Below are 21,692 nucleotides of genomic sequence, written 5' to 3'. Positions count from 1 at the left end.
AGCCCCTGCCGCGCCATCCGCCCCCTGTTCAGCCTCACACAGGCAGTGGCTCCGCCAAAGTATCGCCCGCTTGGGGACCCCAGATGGCAACAGGTCTCCTCCAGGCAGCAGCCTCACGCCTGGGTCGGGCCGATGTTCGCGGGTCCCCGGGGCCCAGCCCCCTCCTCTCCGCCGATCCGGGCCGCCGATTCCGGGCCAATCAGGATTTGCTCTTGCCGTCACCCTCCTGGGTCTACATGGGACCCTCCACGGGGCACCAAGGCAGGGGCAGCACCCGGTCCGATCGGGGGGCCCTCCGACAGCAGCTGGCGCCCCCCCCGGTTAGAACCAGCCCCTGGGGCGACACAGGAAGGCCAGCAAGGCCGAGCCCGGTCCTCTGGCAACGCGCCAGCCAGCGCGAAGGCTGTAAACGGCGGCTCCGTCGAGGCCACCGACAGTTCCCGCCGCCACTCGCAGGGTAAAGCCCCCGGATGACAACGGGCCCCACCAACTCAGCGCGGGGGCAGCAGGCATCGCAGACTCTGACCCCCGCCGGCTAATGTAGGCCTCAAGCCCCGGCCTCACGTAGCCAGGCTCCGCCTCCGCCGCTCTCAGGACAATATCTCCACCTTCCCCGGCATTCTCAGCTCCAGGATTTCCACAGACTGGGGACGAAGATGGACGAGACGCTCGTGTCCCCACCACGGTGACACCGAGCCTGTGAAGGATCAATTACACAGGATTTCAGGTAAGGCCCGCTGGGAGCCGAGGGAACCTACGTCCTGTCAGCCATGTTGTTTGCCACGCCCATTCTCACTTTAAAGTACCACTGAGACCTTCAGCCTCTCCCCAGAACCAATTGGGAAGCGACTTCATCTCCAGGTGGGGCCACTGAACTGTCTATTGTGATCAACAATGATTATATTTAGACTTTCGTTACTGTGGTAATCATTCTCACTTTTAGATGGAGATAATACTTGCAGTTCGCCTGAGTTTTGATATTTGGCCTTTATTTCTTTGGTGATGGGGATTATTTCCCTCAGTCATGGGGTTCTTTGTTCCTCTGCACTACATCTTTCACCAAGTCCACACACTCAATGGAGCATGGTGAGGTGGGTATCATGTTACACTGGGCTTGAAGGGCAAGGGAAACCACTGCTACCATTGGCCAAAGGCAGTGTCCCTGTAGACTCCATCTTGGAGAGGACAACCCATCTGTCCACTTGAAGGAAACTGTGGTATGAGAAGTTTAAAGTCATCATGTCAGTGTCTTTTTCGAACACTTTGGGACAGATTTTACTGCAGAACCACTTGTACAAGATTTCATAGCCCTAGCTTAACTTGCAAGAAGGTTTTGTTACTGTGAGCAGTTGACTATGTCCTGGTTTCCTAATTCTAGTGTCTGCTCACCAAACCAACCCCCAATTTAAATGATATACTTAATTGCTGTCCCAATATTTTGATTCCATTTTGTGTGTGATTCGTTTCAGAATTTGCTGTGGTATTTGATCCTTTGGTGACCGAAGATGGATCGGATGCTGTCTGACCTCTGTGGGTCCAGCCCCTCAGATCCGTTTCCAATCTGGGAACATGGGAGCATCGGACACTGCTTCAACCTGCTGGTCCTGAATGCCCTGCCACATATTCTGCTAGCTCTAACTAGTATCTGCTATCTGGGCACTCCTAAGTAGGTATACACTTGATACTGCAGAAGTGTACCATACATAGGTCATTCCTATTTCTGTCCTGCTCTCCCTAGGCCCTCCATTCATTTCTCTCTTTCTTCTTTCCCCTCTCCGATCATCTCTCTCCTTTGATTAATTCCCGGTCTCTTTTCTGGTCTCTTTACCTGCCATGTCCCTTACCTGATAGAGAGTGATGGCTTTTGCATTTAAGACAACTCGTGATTAGGGAGAGCTACGGGTGTGGAAGGAGATAGGCCAGCAAGTTCCTTGAGAATCTGGAGGAGTTCTTTTTGATGATGTTGAACAGGACATAACTCAAGAACTATTTATTTTTAAACTTCACAGATTCAAGCTTTTAGTCTTCCTCATTCTCTTCTTCATTTAATTTGTGTTTATTACTTTTGATCAGTTAATGTACTGTACACCTTTATGTAGATAAATACATTTCATATTCCCTAACATTATTCATTGTTGATTGTAGAATTTCCGGATCTGAACAACGTCCCAGACCTGCTTGGAAGTGCCGTATCACTGTGTCTTTTCTCTTTGCTGTTCTCACCATCACCAGTATCACCCCAATGGCTTTATTACTACAGCACGGAACAACTGCCTTGGAAGTACTGATTGGTGGAATCTCCGCATTGGCCTGGATCACTCACGGCATATCCCTATTCATGCTCCACAGGACAGCAAATTGCTTCTCAAGAGGCCCCTTGGCCTTGGGAGTCATGGTACTCCTTCCGGCGCCATCCCTGGTCATTACATTTGTCTGGTATATTCGTAATGGTTCAGCATCATACCCCATGCAGCCTGGACCCATTTTGAAACTTATTGTCATAGGCCTCCAGCTGGCCTGTATTGCCACCTACCTCATTGCCTTTGTAGCTCCCATTCCCACTGATCAAGATTTTGTCTCCTGCAACAACCCCTCACAGTGCACCCCTCATCTCATTGATTCAGAGGTTCTAGTGCCCGTTTGGCAGAAGATTGATGAAAATAATGAGAGTTGGCTTTCACGTTTGTTCTTCCTCTGGATGACTCCTTTGTTGAAACGTGGACACCAGAAAGATCTGAAGCAGCCTGATGATGTCTACCATTTACCATACAATCTAAAAACACAAACAATTCGCAAACATTTCAATGCCTGCTGGCAAAAACAAAATGCCACTATGAAGGAGGTACCCGGTTTTCCAAACCAAGAATGCAGCCTCAAACTTCTCAGCCCCACAAATGACGCCAGTGGGAGTGGTCTTCCTCATGGTACTACAAACATCCAGAAGGAGGTACGGCTGTTTTCTGTACTTAACTCAAGTTTTGGCCTGAGGTATTACTCTCTGGGGATTGTCAGGCTGTTGGCCAGCATCATGGCCTTTGGAGGACCCCTTTTGCTCAGTCGCTTTGTGACATTTATAGAAACCCCCGAGGAACCTTTGACCTATGGAATCCTCTACGCCTTCGGGCTCTTTGCAAGTTCCTTTCTTGGTGCCCTATTACGAAATAAATTTGTCTATGAAGCACACAAAGTGAAGCTGATGGTCAGAGCTGTAGCTGTCTCCACCATCTACCGGAAAGCTGTTCGAGCCAACAGCAGTAGATTGTCTCACTTCTCAACGGGTGAAGTTGTTAACTTCATCAGCTCTGACTCTGAGCAGCTGGCTGACGTGTGCCTTGCCTTTCATGAAGTCTGGGCCTTGCCAATCGAGTTTGCTATCACTTTCTGTCTGCTGTACCATATTGTAGGGCTGGCATCTCTGGCGGGCCTGGGACTCGTACTGATTCTCGTGCCAGTAAACAAGTGGATTGCTTCCCGTGCCATGAAAAACGACTTCAGCTTGATGAAGCACAAGGACACTCGTCTTAAGGTAAAATGGGTTTATAGGTATTGATTTACTCCTAGGCCTGCACTGCAGCACTGTATAGAACTAGATCAATTAGTAGGATATCCCTGCAAATAATACACCTAGTCAATCACTTTTCTTATTCTTGTTTCTACAATGAGAAACCACATTTTGCAGAAAAAAAAGTACTCAGTAGTCCATGGATTTGTGTGGAGTCCTTTGCATGCTTCTCTTATCAAAGGGCCAGGTATAATCTAGATAGCAGAACTGGTAGCCCTTACATGGAGGTTAACGGCTGCCAACTATCAAGAGGTGTGACTCCCAGTATACACAAATGACGCCAGTGGGAGTTGTCTTCCTCATGGTACTACATACAAAAGGGGCGTTAGAAAGCCTTCATGTTACAAGCTATTTTGGTGATGGTAATCAAACTTGTAGTCCTTTTGAGCGTAACAAAAACTCCTTTTTATTTGAAAAACCGTCCAAGACTTTAATCAATTTCTTCACAAACAAGAAGTTAAATGGTCTTGAGTTCCATAGCTACCAGTGCTGTAGTGGATTTGGGATTGTATGTTCATCAGGGGATGGTAGTTTTTTCTCTTTTTTCCCCTACAGCAGCAGCGGGCACCCTCCCGATCCAACCCCCACTGTCCAGTTAGCAGATGTTAACCAATCTCAGGTTGCCCCAGATGCTATCAGCCGACCGTGCGCCGAGTAGGGGGGGGGGGGGAAGAGGCCCAGTGAAATAGCAGCGAGGTTGTACCAAGGCAACATAATCATCGGAACTGGGGATAGAAAAAAAACCCAAAAAAAAACCCACCACTCTCAATGAGACCAATCAAGTAGGTGCCAAAAGTTTCTCTTGCCTTGTTTCGCAGCCCTGGCTAGATCGAGTTTTGAAATCTGTAAAAGCGCTGTGTACCAGTCGTGGAATGTGGGTGCAGAGGGCTCTTTCCAACGTTTGCATATTTCTCTACGGGCCACCAGGATGGAATAGAACAGGAGGTTCCCTGCCGTGGTACGGGTCAGATCCACTATTCCAAAAATTACTAACCGCAGGTCCATAACTACAGCGCATCCCAAGATGGTCGAGAGCTTGCTGCTTATTGAGTCCCAAAATGGAGTTAACTGGGGGCATTCAAAAAACATATGCAAGTCCGAGGCCTCTATGAGACCGCACCTTGCACACGCCACAGGGCCCCCTGCAGAAAACTTGGAGAGCTTTTGTGGAGAGTAGTATGCCCTATGCAGGGTAAACAGGTGGTTCCTGCGAAGCCATGCAGGCTTAACTAGGTCCCACAACACCTTGTAAGACATAGTCCAGAGATCATTTACATTGAAGTCAGGCATCAGGGTACCCCACAGTTGTTCTGGGAGACAGAATTCTCCATCCATTTCGTCCATTATTAATGAGTACCATAAAGAAACCTCTTTTTTTACAGGTGGTTGATCTACTAAAAGGGATTCCAGATAACTGCCTCCCCCTATTGGCGAATTGTTAAAACGTGAGGCTTGTGATGTTAGTGCATGGGCCCAGCTAGCTATTTGTATATATTTAAATCTTGAAAAGTTGGGCCCAACTTTGCGGACTAAGTCCTCCCAGGGGAGCAAAATCCCTTCCACGAAGAGGTCCCCCCAAGCCACTATCCCAGCTTCTCTAAGTGGTACAGCAAGTGTGTCGCCCAACCATCCTGGGCCACCAGAAGATCCCATATTGGTGCTCTGCTAGAATGGTACCCCAGTTTGGTTAAGGATCTTATCTTTTCCCAAGTTCTTGCCAGGCCCTGTAGAACCTTCAGTTTCACCTTTTTGAAAAATTTGGGATCTCCAAACTTAAACAAAAATCCAAACTGCCCAATTCCTTCACCCTTCAACAGTGCTTCAAACAAACTACCAATGCACTCTCCTGTAGACGCTTTTAAAAGCATATGAGCATGAGATAGCTGAAATGCCCATGCGTAGATCTGTAAGTCTGGACCAGCCAGGCCCCCCTTCTCCCTACGGCGTCTTAGCTTTTTCCAAGCTATCCTTGGGTTCTTGTTTTTCCAGATGAAGGAGGTTATCTCGCCCTGTAATTTAGCCAACAAGGAAGGATAAAAAAAAAGAGGGATTGTGTTGAACAAAAAAGAAACTCTACCTAATAAGGAGAGGGGAAGATGCATCCAAGCTCTCATTAGTTTTCGACACTTTCGCAATTATCGAAAAGTTGGAAGACGCGACCAAAGAGATATCTTTAACAATATTCAGCCCTAAATATCGCAGGCTCGTGCTAAGTCGTTCATTGAAGCAGGTCACGTCATCATTCCAAACCATTATTTCCGTCTTCGAGGCGTTTACCTCGTATCCGGAGACTTCGCCAAACTCCACGGCCAAACTAATAGCTGCCGGGAACGCGGTGCTAATCTCAGATGTCATTATCATGACGTCGTCCGCGTATAACGCGACCTTCTTCTCCCAATCTCTATATATGAAAGGCTTAATATTGCAATCGTCACGTAATTTTTGAGCAAAGGGCTCGATATAGAGGTTGAATAAGAGGGGGGATAGGGGGCAGCCCTGACCAGTTCCTCTGGTGATGGCAAAAGAGTCAGACAGGCCCCCATTAACAAGTACCCGTGCTGATGGATTATGGTATAACAGTTGCACTGCTCTACGAAAGCCCTCACCCACACCGAACTTTGCCAAGGCCCCCGACAGGTACAACCAGTTGACCCTGTCGAAGGCCTTGGTGGCGTCCAACGTGAGAATGGCCAATGGGGCTGCCTCTGAAGTTGCCATGTCAATTGCCCCTATTAAATCGTACGTTAACTCGAAGAGCTGACGACCTCAGACAAACCCCTTCTGGTTGAGATGTAGAATTGCGGGGACGATCTGGTCCAACCTCTTTGCCAATAGGGATGCGAAGATTTTATAGTCAGCATTCAATATAGATATAGGGCTATAAGAGCCACAATTGGAAGCAGGTTTACCTGGTTTTAATAGGAGTGTGATAGAAGCGTTGCTCCATGTAGGTGGTGGAAGAGCCCCCTCTCGTAAAATCTGGTTAAACAGGGTAGCAAGGAGGGAAGATATTTCTTCTGCAAGCATCTTATATATTTCTGCTGGCAGGCCGTCAGGCCCAGCAGCTTTGCCCCCCTTACTAGCCCGTATGGCCATCTCTACCTCTTCCTTGGTGACCTCACTTTCCAAAAAGACACTTTGATCTGGATAAAGGCTTGGGAGAGAGATGCCGTCCAGCCACCTCTCTATATCTTCAGGATTAATGATCTTGTCTTCCTGATAGATACTTTGAAAGAATTCTTTGAAAGAGGTTCTAATATCAATGTCTGAGGAGACAGTTCCTTGGCTGGTTATTACGGAATCAATGATGTTACGTGCCCGGTCCGACTTAGACTTCCAGGCCAATAATTTCCCGGCCCCCTCTCCGTACTCGAAATGAGCCAATTTGCTCGCTTCCCATTTTTGTAAAATGCGATGGTTTAACACGGAAGCTAAGTTATCTTTAAGGGAGACCAATTTGGCTTGCAGTGATGTATGGATAATACTAGAGACTTCGCTGGTGGCATCGATTTCAGCTTGGGTTGCAAGAAGTTCAGCCTCAATAGAGGCAACCTCCTGCACATACTGTCTCCTCCGGTATACAACCTTACTCTTAATTATGCCTCGAAGGCAACACTTGAACGCATCCCACACTATACAGGGCTCTGCAGATCCGATATTTACTTGCATAAATTCAAGTGCTTCAGATCTAATAGCAAGCACATCTTCCGATGAAGAAAGAAAGGAGCGGTCAAAATACCAAGAACTAGAGGAAGGTTTAGTTACACCTGTCAGTTCCAAAAAAACAGAGGAGTGATCTGACAGATGGGACGGAAGATAACGAATATCTTTAACTGAATCGACCAGGTCACGACTTATCAAAATATTGTCGATTCTAGATTGATGCTGATATTTGTAGTTGCGAAAAGAAAAGCCTAATTTAGTGCCTGCTCTTACCCGCCAGATGTCAACAAAGCCGTATTGATTCATAGAACTATGCAGTAGCGCTCTAGATTTAGACGGTATCCGCTGTCTACTACTCGGGGTCTTATCTAAAACAGGGTCTAGCACAATATTAAAGTCCCCGGCAATAATAATGGGTTCAGTAAAATGCAATAAATGCGAAAATAGGAGCTCCAAGGGTGCAGGGTTGTCCTGGTTGGGACCATAGAAACCCGCCAACGTCAGATGTGCCCCACCAACATCTACCGTGGTAATCACCCATCTACCTCCGGGGTCTACTTTCTGTGTTATTATTCTTGTGCTAATAGGTTTCTTGAACAGAATAGTCACTCACCTTATATTTAGTGATTGGGAGGTGGATACCAAGATATCCATCCACCTGTTCTTTTTCACAAGATCGAGTATCTCTGCCTCAATTAAATGTGTCTCCTGGAGTATAATGATCTGCGCATCGATGTCACGCAAATATTGTATAATCCTGTTTGCCCTTGGTTTGGTGCGCACACCATTAACATTCCAGGAGAGGATCTTAAGATTACTCATTCTTCGCATTCCCTCCTATAAAATGAAAAACACTAAGGGAAAAAGACCAACTCTTCCGCCTGGAGCAACTGCCTAGAAAAAAACGACTACCATTGCTACATAAGAAAGAACGCAAATGGAACCAATCTGAAAATGAGGAACTTTTTTTTTAACCCAAAACCCACCGTCCTGACGCTATCAGTAGCGGTCGCTCCCACACGCTCCCAGGTCTCATTGGTATCGTTGTATTGCGCTCCTTGCTAAGATCTGCTGCTTAACAAATCTGCTGGCTCCTGTCTTCATAGCACTGTAGCGCGATTAGCATTGGCGAAGATTAGAAATAATTTTAGCGCTTTATTCCGATTTTAGCACTGTGCTTTCATTCGGGCTGTCCCAGTTGTAGCGCTATTTGTACGTATATTGTACGTATATTGTACGTATATTGCATTGCTTGATTTGTGACCCGTTCATTGTTACGCTTTCAGCACACATTGTCTCAGTATTTCATTAGTCTTTGTGCCTGTCTCTAGTTTCGTTTTCGCTGCCATTTTGTTTGTTGTGCCTGGGAGCCCGTCCTCTACAGCCCGCCCCGCCTCCCAGCTGGTCCTCCCTCGCCCCTCCCCCCTCCACCATCCACATATGAGAGATGCTTCTGCGCGCAGCGTTCACCCGCATCGATCGCGCCCCATGTGCCCCATGCGCGCCAAAGGTAAGCCCGTCTACGCCTGTCCGCGCCTGGATCGCGCACAGCGCCAGACCCCCTGGCCCCCGCAAACCGCACTCTTCTCGCATAACGTACGACGCCGCCACCCTCCTAGCCCTTAACCCTGGACGCACAGCAGCACAATGCTACGAAGCTGCCCCAGGACGCACCCACGGACCCTTCGCCTGCCACTCCTGCAAGTTCGCCTGCATCCAGACCCACACCAAATCCACTAACTCCAAACACAGCTTCGACTCTAACCACCTGAAGTGCATCCTGCTTAACACCCGCTCGGTCCACAGACACGCCACTGAACTCTGGGACCTACTCGACACTACTTCACCGGACCTCGCCTTCCTTACAGAAACCTGGATGAACGCATCATCAACACCCGACATCGCCATAGCCCTCCTGGACGCTTACAAAAAAGAAAAGACCGCACCAACCAAACAGGAGGAGGCATCGACATTGTCCATAAGAACACCATCAGAATCACGACTAGCTTCGACGATAACCTTGCAACCGCCGAACACCTCCACTTCCAGATCCACACCGACCCCAGGACCACACTTAGAGGCACCCTCATCTACAGACCACCAGGAACCCGTAAACAATTCAGCGAAGACATCACAGACTTCATCAGCCCACACGCCCTCACCTCCGAGAACTACATTCTACTGGGAGACCTCAACTTCCACCTGGAAAAGAAAAACGACAGCAACACCACCACCCTTCTGGACAACCTGGCCAATCTCGGACTCAAACAACTTGTTGACACCCCCACCCATGTAGCCGGACATACGCTCGACCCAATCTTCACCTCCAGCAAGCACATCTTCTTCGATCACACCACAGCTCTCCATTGGACGGACCACAGCTGTGTTCACTTCAGCTACAAAACTACCTCGACCCACAACCCCCCACAACCTATTCCGCGAAGAAACTGGAACAAAATCACCACCTCACAGCGCTCAAACAAAACCCTCCCGCCCTCTCATCGGACCCAAACCAAGCTGCCACCAAACTCAAACAATGGATCACTCACAGCGTTGACGAATTAGCACCCTTGAAAAACCACCAAACCAAACAGGGTAGCAAAAAGGCCCCCTGGTTCAACGATGACCTCAAGAAATCCAAGAAACTATGCCGTACCCTCGAGAAAACATGGAAAAAAAACCCAACCACTGACAACCTGACCACCTTCAAGACAGCCACCCGCAAACACCACCAATTGATCCGATCCACCAAGAAATCAGCATTCAAGGATCGACACGACAACAACGCCCATAACAGCAAGGAACTATTCAACATCGTCAAAGAATTTACCAACCCCACCGCAGCCTCAAACGACATTACTCCCTCCCAAGACCTCTGCGATTCGCTATCCTCTTTCTTCTACAACAAAATCGCCGACATACATAACAGCTTTGAGAACATTTCCAAAGAACAGTCCACTCCACCCACCTCCGAACCTAAACCGCCCTCTAACAACCTTAACGCCTGGAACCCAATCATCACTGAAGACACCATCCGCCTAATTTACTCCATCCACTCAGGTTCGCCATCCGACCCCTGTCCCCACCACATCTTCAACAAAGCAGACTCCATCATCGCACCCCATCTCCGTGATGTCATCAACTGCTCCTTCAACTCCGCTACCTTCCCAGAAAGCTGGAAACACGCCGAACTCATCGCCCTCCTGAAGAAACCCACAGCAGACCCCTCCGAACTTAAGAACTACCGCCCCATCTCCCTCCTCCCATTCTCTGCCAAAGTCATTGAGAAAGCCGTCAATAGCCAGCTCGCCGCCTTCCTTGAATCCAACAACTCCCTCGACACCTCACAGTCCGGCTTCCGAGCCAAACACAGCACCAAAACCGCCCTCATTGCAGCGACAGACGACATCCGAACGCTTCTGGACAACGGAGAAACAGTTGCCCTCATCCTACTCGACCTCTCCGCCGCTTTCGACACAGTCTGTCATAGCACCCTCATACAACGCCTCAACAACATCGGCATACAAGGAAAAGCCTTGAACTGGATCATCTCGTTCCTCGCCGGGAGAACCCAAAGAGTCCGACTCCCCCCATTCAAATCAGAGGCCACCGAAGTCATCTGCGGAGTACCACAAGGATCATCACTCAGTCCCACCCTCTTCAACGTTTACATGAGTCCCCTCGCATCCATCGTGCGACACCACAACCTTAACATCATCTCTTACGCTGACGACACCCAGCTGATCCTTTCCCTCACCAAAGACCCTAACACCGCCAAAAACAATCTTCACGAAGGCATGAAAGAAGTAGCCGAATGGATGAAAAACAGCCGCCTAAAACTTAACTCAGACAAAACGGAAGTGCTCATCCTAGGATCATCCCCCTCTGCCTGGGACGACTCATGGTGGCCATCGGCCCTGGGCACGGCACCCATACCCACAGACCACCCACGTAACCTAGGCTTCATCCTAGACTCCTCCCTCTCGATGACCAGACAAGTCAACGCCGTCTCATCCTCTTGCTTCAACGTACTTCGTATGCTCAAGAAAATCTTTCGTTGGATCCCCACCGAAACAAGAAAGACTGTCACCTACGCACTGGTCACGAGCCGACTGGACTATGGAAACACCCTCTACGCCGGAACCACAGCCAAATTACAGAAAAAACTCCAACGCATCCAAAACGCATCAGCCAGACTCATATTGGACATCCCTCGCCAAGCTCACATTACCGGTCACCTGAAAGACCTCCACTGGCTCCCCGTCAACAAGAGAATAACGTTCCGTCTCCTCACCCACGCACACAAGGCCCTCTACAAACTAGGTCCCGAATGCCTCAACACACGACTGTCCTTCTACACACCCACCCGCCAACTAAGATCCTCCAATCAAGCCCTCGCCGCAGTTCCGCGCATCCACAGATCCACCATGGGAGGAAGATCCTTCTCCTACTTGGCGGCCAAGACCTGGAATTCTCTCGCCACTCACCTCCGCCTTACACAGAACCACATTTCCTTCAGAAAGGAACTTAAAACCTGGCTATTCGATAAATAATGCACCCCATCCCCCAAGCGCCTTGAGACCCTCTGGGTGAGTAGTGCGCTATACAAATTCCTGAACTTTAACTTGAACTGTTGTCTGTTATGAAGGTGAGGCAGCAGCTGTGTCTTGTGTTAGGCTGGGCTTGAATATTGATGTGCACCGTGCCCATGATATGTTTATTGTTTTCTATCTGCTATGATTGCACATGTAATAATCAGCCCACCTGCAGTATTAATTGAATCTGGAGTAGTTTATGAAAGAATGTAAATATTTATCATCATCATCATCGGGTTATTGCTTTAGTTTCGATCATATAAAAGCACAAAACACCTCACAGGAATAATAGAATAAAAGACATATCAGTGATAAAATACAATGTGTACAATAAAAAATATAAAAGCAATTAATGCAATACATTTGGCACGCATAATCTAAAACACCTCACAGGAATAATAGAATAAAAGACATATCAGTGATAAAATACAATGTGTACAATAAAAAATATAAAAGCAATTAATGCAATACATTTGGCACGCATAATCTAAAGTGCGTGCCAATATTTCGCCAAGCAAAATACGGTTGTCCTGCTAGTATCAGTAGAGAGAATTCTCAACACCTCTAGATAGTGGCCTGGACCAACCCGTCTGCAAAATGGAATAATCCACTTGTCCCTCAATTTTTTATAGTAGGGGCAAAAGAATAGCAAGAGGACTATAGATTCTGCACTGGCTTTTCAACTTCGATAGAGAGTATCTGAGGAAACATTACGGCTCCATTTGCAGCAAAACGCTCTAGTTGGTAAAGTCTTGTAGCAAAACTGTATAAAAAGTTTACGAGCCAAAGGAGGAGCGATTTCATGTATTGTTTCCTCATCCCTTGCGGTGGGCTTGAAGTCTATAAAATCTCTAGACATGGTGCCCACCACATTCAATGTTTCCTTCTCCACAGTTGATTCCCAATAGATCGATTTAGCCTTTGCCGTTGGTAATAAAGATAGGCTTTCGGGACAACCCTAGTCGCCGGAGTAGACCTCTCAAGGAACTAAACCAAGGGATCGAGGTTATCTGGGGATCATACAAAAGGCCAGTCACTGATGCTCGACATGGAGCTAACTCTTCAACGTACCACAAGCGATGCCAAAACATTAGCAGTTTGTAGTCAAGCTTGTGAGCCAGTTTTCTCTGGGCAAAGTCCAGGCACAAGGGGGTCAGGGGATTGCTGAAGGGTAAGTTTAAAAGAAATCTTAAAACACTGTTTTCTACTACAGTAAGACAATTTGTATTCCCAATACCCCACAGTTCCACTCTGTAAAGTGCCCCTCCTCCCCCCAGTGATTTGACATTGTAGATTTCTAGAGCAGGGGCCATTTTCCTAGACACCGTTTTTTTTCAGGATTTTTTAGGTACGAGCAGTCTGCTGAAGTAACATCAAGTTGACTTTGTCAGTGTCGGGTGCCCAATTTAAATTAGATGTAAGATGGATACCCAAGTAATCGTGTTCCAAAATGGTGTCTCCTGCAAACAAGTGTCTTTTGGTAAGTTTTACATTTTGTTTAGTTAAGATCATGTCATTTAGCTCCAGACCTCGCTTGTGACCAAACCTTATAAAATCATTCAGCAATTGATGGAGACCTTGGAGGATTTCGAAATTAATAGGGAGTTGTCGGCAAAGAGGAGCACTGGTACTCTTTTCTCACCTATTTAGGGGCACCATACCCGTCTCTATCCAGAAAATAGAAAATCGGCCACCCCATTTATGAAGAGTGAGAAAAGGGTAGGCACAAGCACACACCCCTGCCTCACACCTCGTTCGATAGGGAATTGCTCTGTTTGTTTATTATTCTCACCCCATCTCACTTGAGCTGAATTTGAGGTGTGAAATCTAATTAGGAGTTCTAGGAGATGAGGTATGCCCATCTCTTTCAGTACTCTCCGGAGAGTGGCTCGGGGAACTAGATCGAATACAGACCGGAGATCAACAAAGGCCACATATAATTTCCCTCCCTTGATAGTCGCGTCCTTCCAGTACAAACAGATGAAGCAAAAAACCTGATCAACCGTGCTAATATTAGCACAAAAGCCAGCTGAAAGTCACTTAAAATACCGACTCCAGAATCCAGTCCTGAATTCTCGCCAGAACCTCCTTACAAAAGACTTTCTGGAGAGAGTCATTGAGATTTATGGGTCTATAGCTAGCTGGAACAGCCCTGTTCCCTTCTTATAGATGGGTGTTATTTCAGCTAACTTCCATGATGGTGGAATACCCATTAATATACAAACCCCAGACGATTGGATCCTCCCTGTACAGTTAATTTGGGATTCTATCAGGGCCGGAAACACTGGCAGGGACACAAGAGTGGATTGCAGCGTGAGTTTCTTCCAGTGAGAAAACCAGAAAACATTTATAGAGCGCAGAGCTACTCCAAAAAGAGTGTCCCGGCCCTAAAATGAATCTATCAAACCACTTGCAACCCCTAAAAGCGGGAGACCAGGATTTAAACTGCACCTAGAAAAGGGAAGAGCTAGATTAGTTGAGGAATAGCCAGGTTTTAAACATTTTCCTAAAAACGGCTACGTTAGTCACAGTTCTGAGTGTCAGTGGGAGAAGGTTGCAAGCTTGGGCTCCCTGGAACCTAAAAGAACCCCACCTGATCGGGCGGGGCGTATCCGTAGGCGTATTTATTAGTCTTTCCCTTTGTGGGTAGGGTTAATATTCTGCATTTTGTTGCAACTATTCCCACTCCTGGCTGCATTACTTTTAATTTATCAGGAGTTGAAAGCTATCCGCTCATGCTTTTATATCCATGCTCATTATCTTAACCTCTCTCCCAGACTGAATGAACAATCTCAGGCCCCAAACAAAAAAATAATACAAAAAAAAAAAAAGAAATATATATATATATATATATATATATATATATATAAACGCACGTTTCTGTGTCCAATCTTATGGGTTGCAGAAATAAGAAGGCAGGCACACTGGTATCCGGTTTCAAAATTTAATAGCACCAACCCCCCTCACCCCTTACAGACGCGTTTCGCCTTCGCAGGCTTCGTCAGTGTAAAAAATAAATAAATAAATAAATAAATATAAATATATATATATATATATATATATATATATATATAGATAGATATATAGATATATAGATATAAACAAAGGTTACAGAGACGTTATAGTTAGGCTGACATTTCACTCGTACAAAAGCAGAGAAAGTCAGCCGTTATAGTTAGCTGAGCTAACTATTACTCACCCCCCGCATTGACTGCTTATGGTTAGTGACATCACTGATGACATATCAAATTACATCACTGATGACGTCCACAGCATCTCTGACGCATCCACTCATACCCCTATAGAATATTTTATACACACACTGCCACTCTCACACACCCATCCGCAAACCCATTGACAGAGCCATACCAGTACTTACACACCTACTCACTGATTCATTGATCTATACACACATCCACATGCTCACCCAGAAAAAACACTGAGGGCCTGATTATGAGTTTAGCGGATGGGATACTGCATCACAGACATGAATGATATCCCATCTGCCGCACTACATAGGATGTAATGGAATTGTAATACGGGGGACGGGATATCTGTCATGTTTGTGATGGAATAACCCTGTCCACCAAACTCATAATCAAGCCCTTACTGTTTGTTCTGGGTTTCAACAGCAAATCTAGCTTATTAGTGTTCTAAGAATGTATAAAAAGAAATAAGGCACGTTACATAAGTCTGTAAAGTTTGGGGAAAGTGTTTTTACTATTTTATTTGGTTGTATAAGTTTATGCCGTACCGTGGTGCTTTCTAAAAACTATCCAGGATTTACTATGGTACTTATGGAAAGAAAAATAAATATGACAAACACTCTACAACACGCCACTCTACTCCACTCTACTCCACAACACACCACTTCACTCTATAACACACCACTTCACTCTATAACACACCACTTCACTCTATAACACTGCACTCCACTCTGTAACACAACACTCCACTTTGTAACACAACACTCCACTTTGTAACACAACACTCCACTCTGTAACACAACACTCCACTCTGTAACACAACACTCCACTCTGTAACACAACACTCCACTCTGCAACACTCCACTCTGCAACCCTCCACTTCACTCTGCAACACACCACTTTCCAACACACCACTCCACGACCCTCCACTCTACAACACGCCTCTCCACTCTATGACATGCCACTCCTCTCTGCGACGTGCACTTTGCTGTGTGCCACTCCACTCTATGCCCATTCACTGTAAGAGACTGTATGACATGCCACTCTACTGTACGGCACACCACTCCGCTCTATGCTCACCCACTCTACAATACTCTACTCCACTCTATGCCCTTCCACCCTATGCCAGCCTACTCCACTCTACAATACTCTATGCCACACCACTCCACTCCACTGCACGCTACTCTACTCTATGCATGCCACTCTAGTGTATGGCACAACACTCCAGTCTACGACACACCACTAAACTTTACAACAGGCAGCTCCACTGTATGCCATGCCTCACCACTATAGTTGACGACCCTACAATATAAGACTCTGTTCGGCACACCACTGTATGAAATGCCACTCCACTCCACTCCACTCCGCTCTACTCTATGACATGCCACTCCACTATACCCAGCTCCACTCTACAACCTTCTACTCCTCTATGTGCCTCTCCACTATATGCCACTGTACTTCACTCTATGACAAAACATTCCTATTCACTCTGTGATATTCCTCTCAATTCTACAACACTTCACTCACCTCTACGACATTCCACTTCACACCACTCCACTGTACAACAGACCACTCAGTTCTGCGCCAATCCAGTCTGCGACACGACACTCCACTCTACGATATGCCACTTAACTCTGCTACTTCACTGTAGGTGTATCAACTGTAAGACATTTTACGACAAGCCACTCTATGGCACGCCACTCCACTCTACCACACACCACTCCACTGTATGCCACTCAACCCTACAACACCATAGTCCACTCCATACTCCTTCACTCTTCACCATTCTGCTCCACTCTACGACATGCCAGTCCAGCCTATTACTTGGCAATTCACTCTGACACTCCACTCTATGCCCTTTCACTCTAAGACACTCTGTGACGCTCTAGGCCTCTCCTTCCATGTCCCCTAGAGAAACCTTCGCTCCGCCGACCTCTCCCTAGCCACCGGCCCACGCTTCTACAGGACCTGATCCTACCTCGCAACCAAGACCTGGAACGATCTTCCTCTCCACCTCTGGCGAAACACGACACTGCACCAATTCAGGAAAGACCTCAAGACCTGGCTCTTTGAATTACCCCAACGGAGCTGCTCTCACCCTCCGCTCAGCGCCTTAAGACCCTATTGGGTGAGTAGTGCTTTTTACAAAACCCTGATTGATTGATTGAATGATAGGACATGACACTCCACTCCACAACACTTTACTCCAAACATGCCCCTCAACTCTATGCTACTCTACTCCGCTCTATGACACAGCACCACACTATATGCCTCTCCACTCAACTGTATGCCTCCTTTCTAGGCCACTCCTTTCTACTGCACTTAATTCTATGGCACTTTCCTCTATGCCTCTTCTCGCCACGCCACCAAACGCTACTCCCTGCCACTCTATGCCACGACACACACTGCCACTCCACCACTCCAATCTATGCCTCTCCACTATGTGTCACAACACTCTACGTCTCTGCACTCTATGCTACGGAACTCTACGCCACAGCACTCTATGACACATCACTGTGCGACACACCACTCCTCTCTATGCCACTCCATTGTATCACACGCTATTCCATTGTATGCAGTGCCAATCCACTCTCACAAACCATTCCTTCGTACAACACACCACTCTATGCAACTCCAGTGTGCGACATGCCACCCCACTCTACTCTATAGCATGCCACTCCACTCTATACCCCTCCACTCAAGGCCCCTCCACTCTAGGACACTGGTATGACACGCTACTCTACTCTAGGACACACCATTCCACTGAACCCCACTCCAACCTGCAACACTGTACTCCACTCTAAGAAACTCTAGGACCTGCCACTCCACTTAACAATACGCCACTCCATTGACACTCTAAGCCCTCGACTGTAAGACACTGGTACTACACACCACTCTGGCACGCCACTCCACTCTCCTCTAGGACATGCCACTCCATTGAAAGTCACTCCAACCTGCAACACTCTACTCCACTCTATGCCCCTCCAATCTATACCACTCTGCTCCACTCTGTGACACTCTACAATACACCACTGCACTCCACGACATTCCACTTCACTCTACAAGACACCACTCCACTCTTCGATACTGCACTGCATGCTACAACACATCACTCAACTCCACTGTACGACACACCACTCCACTCTACCACAAGCCACTCCACAGTACAACATGACGTGTCACTCGACTCTACACCACTCCGCTCTATGCCACTCCACTCTATGCCATGCCACTGCACTCTGCTGCACTCCACTCTACAGCACTCTATGCCGCAACACTCTCGCAACGACACTCTACCCCACTCTATGTAAAGACACTGTATGCTACTCCACTGTACGCCACTCCACTGTACACCATTCTACGATACGCCACTCAACTCTATGACATGGAATTCCACTCTACAACACGCCACTTCACTCTACTGCACTCCACTGTATGAAATTCCACGCCACTCCAGTCTACGAAGTGGCACTCCACTCTACGACATGCCAATCCATTATACTTCATGCCACTCCATAGTACAACATGCCACTCCAACTGTGACACTCCATTTTACACCATTTCACTGTAAGACACTATAAAATTCCACTCTATGACACACCCTACTCTACTCCAATCTATGCCACTCCACTGTCACCTCTCCACTCTTGGCCACAACCTTCTGTCACACCACTCTACGTAACTCCACTCTATGCACCTCCACTCTATGCCTCTCCATTCTACACATGACACTGTATACCATGATACACTACGCCACAACACTGTACGACACTCCACTTTATGCACCTTCACTCCATGCCCCTTCACTGTACTCCATTGTACGACACGTTCCTCTACTCTACGAAACGCCACTACAGTGTCCAAAACTCTACTCCACTCTACAACACTGCACGTCAGTCCACTCTACCTGATGCCACTCCACTATGCGACATGCCACTCCATTCTGCAACCTACCATTCTAGTCTATGGCACTCCGCTTTACGCCCTTCCTCTCTAAGATATTCTGACAGGCTACACCACCCTGCTCTATGACACGCCACTACACTCTACCTCACTCTACTGTATGTGATGCCACTTCACTCTGCGTCTCTCCACTGTATGCATGACACTACCCCACTCTAGAATATGACACTCTACAACACTCCACTCTATGCCACTCCACTCTATGCCACTCCACTACTCTACTCGAAGACACTCCACTCTATTTTTATAAATTTTTTCAAAAGCATCGAACTTCAATGGAAAAAACGAAGTTTATAGGTGGGCAAACTAATAATTTGTATACAAAACTGACAAGCTACACACACAGCAGTAATTCTAAAGTTAGTTATACCTTTAAAGTTATAGTTTATGCCCCATCCAAAACTTACTATGACTTGCTCACCTCCGTACACAGCATTGTGAACTTGCTAGCCAGACTACATGAACTATAACTCACCCCTTCCCCATGCACTGCTTATACCCTTTCATATTTTAGCACTTATGCCATAGCATTCATAGCAACACTCCTAACATCTCAGTCAGTTCAAAGCTTTATTCGGTTTATAAGGCACAACCATATAAGCAATCGTTAAAATACAATACTATTTTCGTCAGCCCACATTAAATTCACAAATATTTCTAAACAACCTGAGTGGCTTTATATACAACATAGGCTAATAAAATTTGTGCAAAATCGCAAATAAGTGCCATATGCTTTCTATATTACATATTGTGCAAATGTCGCAGTACAGTACCATGTGTAGGTAATTTACATTCCATACAAACTTTCCAAAGTGACAAGTGCTAATAATTTATACATTATGTGCAAATTTCGCGATAAAGTGCTTTATGCCAACAATATGCATTTCGTGCAAATTTGAAAAAGGTGCCATGTGCTACTGATACTAAATTAAGTAAAATTATGACATTATAACATATGTTTACCATTTGAGTTATTAAGTGTAGGACACCTATGCAAAGACTTTCACCAAAGTTTATAACATGCTAACATGCTATCTTAACTGGTTAAATCAAGGCAAGAAAATATATAAACTCTGAGGACGATAGATTTCCTAGCAGCTATGCATTTTAAAATGTAAGAAGCAACATAAAAACAAATATCTGGACCTTCCAGAGAAAGCATTAACTTCATAGCATTTTTGGTGGATCGAACATTATATTTTAATAAAATAGGTTTCAGGTAAAACTTCCTTATAAAAGAATAACATTTACAAAACATAAAAAAATAACAGCAGCTTTGTTTGGATGTGTTATCACATGGGCATACAGAATTAGTACTTTTTTTTGTAATCGGAAAAGCCACAATGTGGTGGCCTAAGTCGTGTCAGTACGAAGCGATGGGAAGTTCTTGTCACTTCAGTTAAGTATGCCTGAAAGCCGATTCTAAGATTTAGTTGCTGATAAAATACAAGGGTAGGTTGTTCCCCAATCAGTCTCCCTCGAACCTCCCTTTTATAAGCTAAGAAAATTACTTTTAGCTCCTTTTTTGATATCGAGGCTGCATACTCTGGCTCCGCATAGATGTTACAATTAAACAAAAGACTATACTAATGGTGGATGAATCTTAGGCAGGGAATACGGGAACAATGGTCCAACTTCAGGCAATCTTTGATAATAGACTGCGTAAATAGGGTTTCATTTTTGGACCAAACCACCCTGACTGGATGCTCTTTCCTTACAGTCATGAGAAGGCCGGGACGCAGCAGGCCCATCGGCCATTAATTCAAAAATTCATCAAAGCTTCACTATTAAACTGCCGCTCATTAAATAAAAATGACCTGCATATTTATGACATGTTAGAGGAGTCTCGTCCTGATATCCTTTTTTTAACAGAAACCTGGCTGACAGATTCCAGCAATCCTACCATTGCTACAGCACTCCCCCAGGGTTACTCGATCCTTAGGAAAGATCGTGCCGGAACTAGAGGATGGGGATAGCTATCATCAGCAAAACTGCTATAGCGACCTCTTGTATCCCTTCTAGAAGGAAATGTCGGAGCAGAATGCCTCTGTTTTCAAGCTACTCTGTCTCCCCATCAATGTCTAGCAGGAGTTCTAGTGTATAGACCCCTCGGGCATACAGGGGCTTTTTTGAAGTTCCTATGTGAGGCTATAGCACCGGTGGCCTCTAGGTTTCAACACTTTGTGGTATTGGGCGATTTTAATATACACATGGACAAACAGAAATTTCGGAGTCTATCCTACTGAGTGAAGCCCTGGATGCGCTTAATCTCACTCCGCAGGTCTTTGCCCCTACCCTCATTAGAGGTCATACTCTTGACCAAAAATTACAAATGTGCCCTCTGCTCTGGTTAAGCAACCAGCCTGCACCTCTATATCTTTTAACAAGATCTCCTCAACTGCCCTTAAACACAAACTTGATCTTCACCCGCTATCTTTATCGGGCAATGTTGATGAGGATGCAGATTCCCTTGGAATTTGAATTGCGCAAGCAACTACGGCCCTTGCACCACCGACACTGAGCCTTTCCAAAAATACCAGATACTCAGCCCCTTGGTTCAATGACGCTTTGCGCCAGTTCCGTAAGTACTGTAAGCATCTGGAGCGAGTCTGGAAGAAGGACTTTGACACAAAGGATAAAAAGAGCTATAAAGAGGCCATCAGACTTTATCATAAAGAGATACAGTCAGCCAAAAAGAGTTTT

At 46.3% G+C, this 21,692-nt stretch overlaps 1 protein-coding gene across 4 annotated transcripts in view; it reads left to right on the top strand.

Annotated features, from left to right (window-relative positions):
• Positions 1 to 21,692, top strand: part of LOC144762270 (ATP-binding cassette sub-family C member 10-like) — a 1,124,497-nt gene that overhangs the window by 436,243 nt on the left and 666,562 nt on the right. For all 4 annotated transcript variants that reach the window (XM_078647414.1, XM_078647412.1, XM_078647413.1 and 1 more), the window contains 2 exons: positions 1,470 to 1,666; positions 2,146 to 3,526. In XM_078647414.1, coding sequence (XP_078503540.1) covers positions 1,506 to 1,666; positions 2,146 to 3,526 — 1,542 coding nt within the window. In that variant the 5' untranslated portion in view covers positions 1,470 to 1,505. The remainder of the gene's footprint in view (positions 1 to 1,469; positions 1,667 to 2,145; positions 3,527 to 21,692) is intronic.

The sequence above is a fragment of the Lissotriton helveticus genome, chromosome 6 (assembly GCF_964261635.1).
Source record: "Lissotriton helveticus chromosome 6, aLisHel1.1, whole genome shotgun sequence".
Lineage (NCBI taxonomy): Eukaryota > Metazoa > Chordata > Amphibia > Caudata > Salamandridae > Lissotriton > Lissotriton helveticus.
Note: the sequence above shows the minus strand (reverse complement) of the source record. Positions and strands in the feature narration are given on the sequence as shown.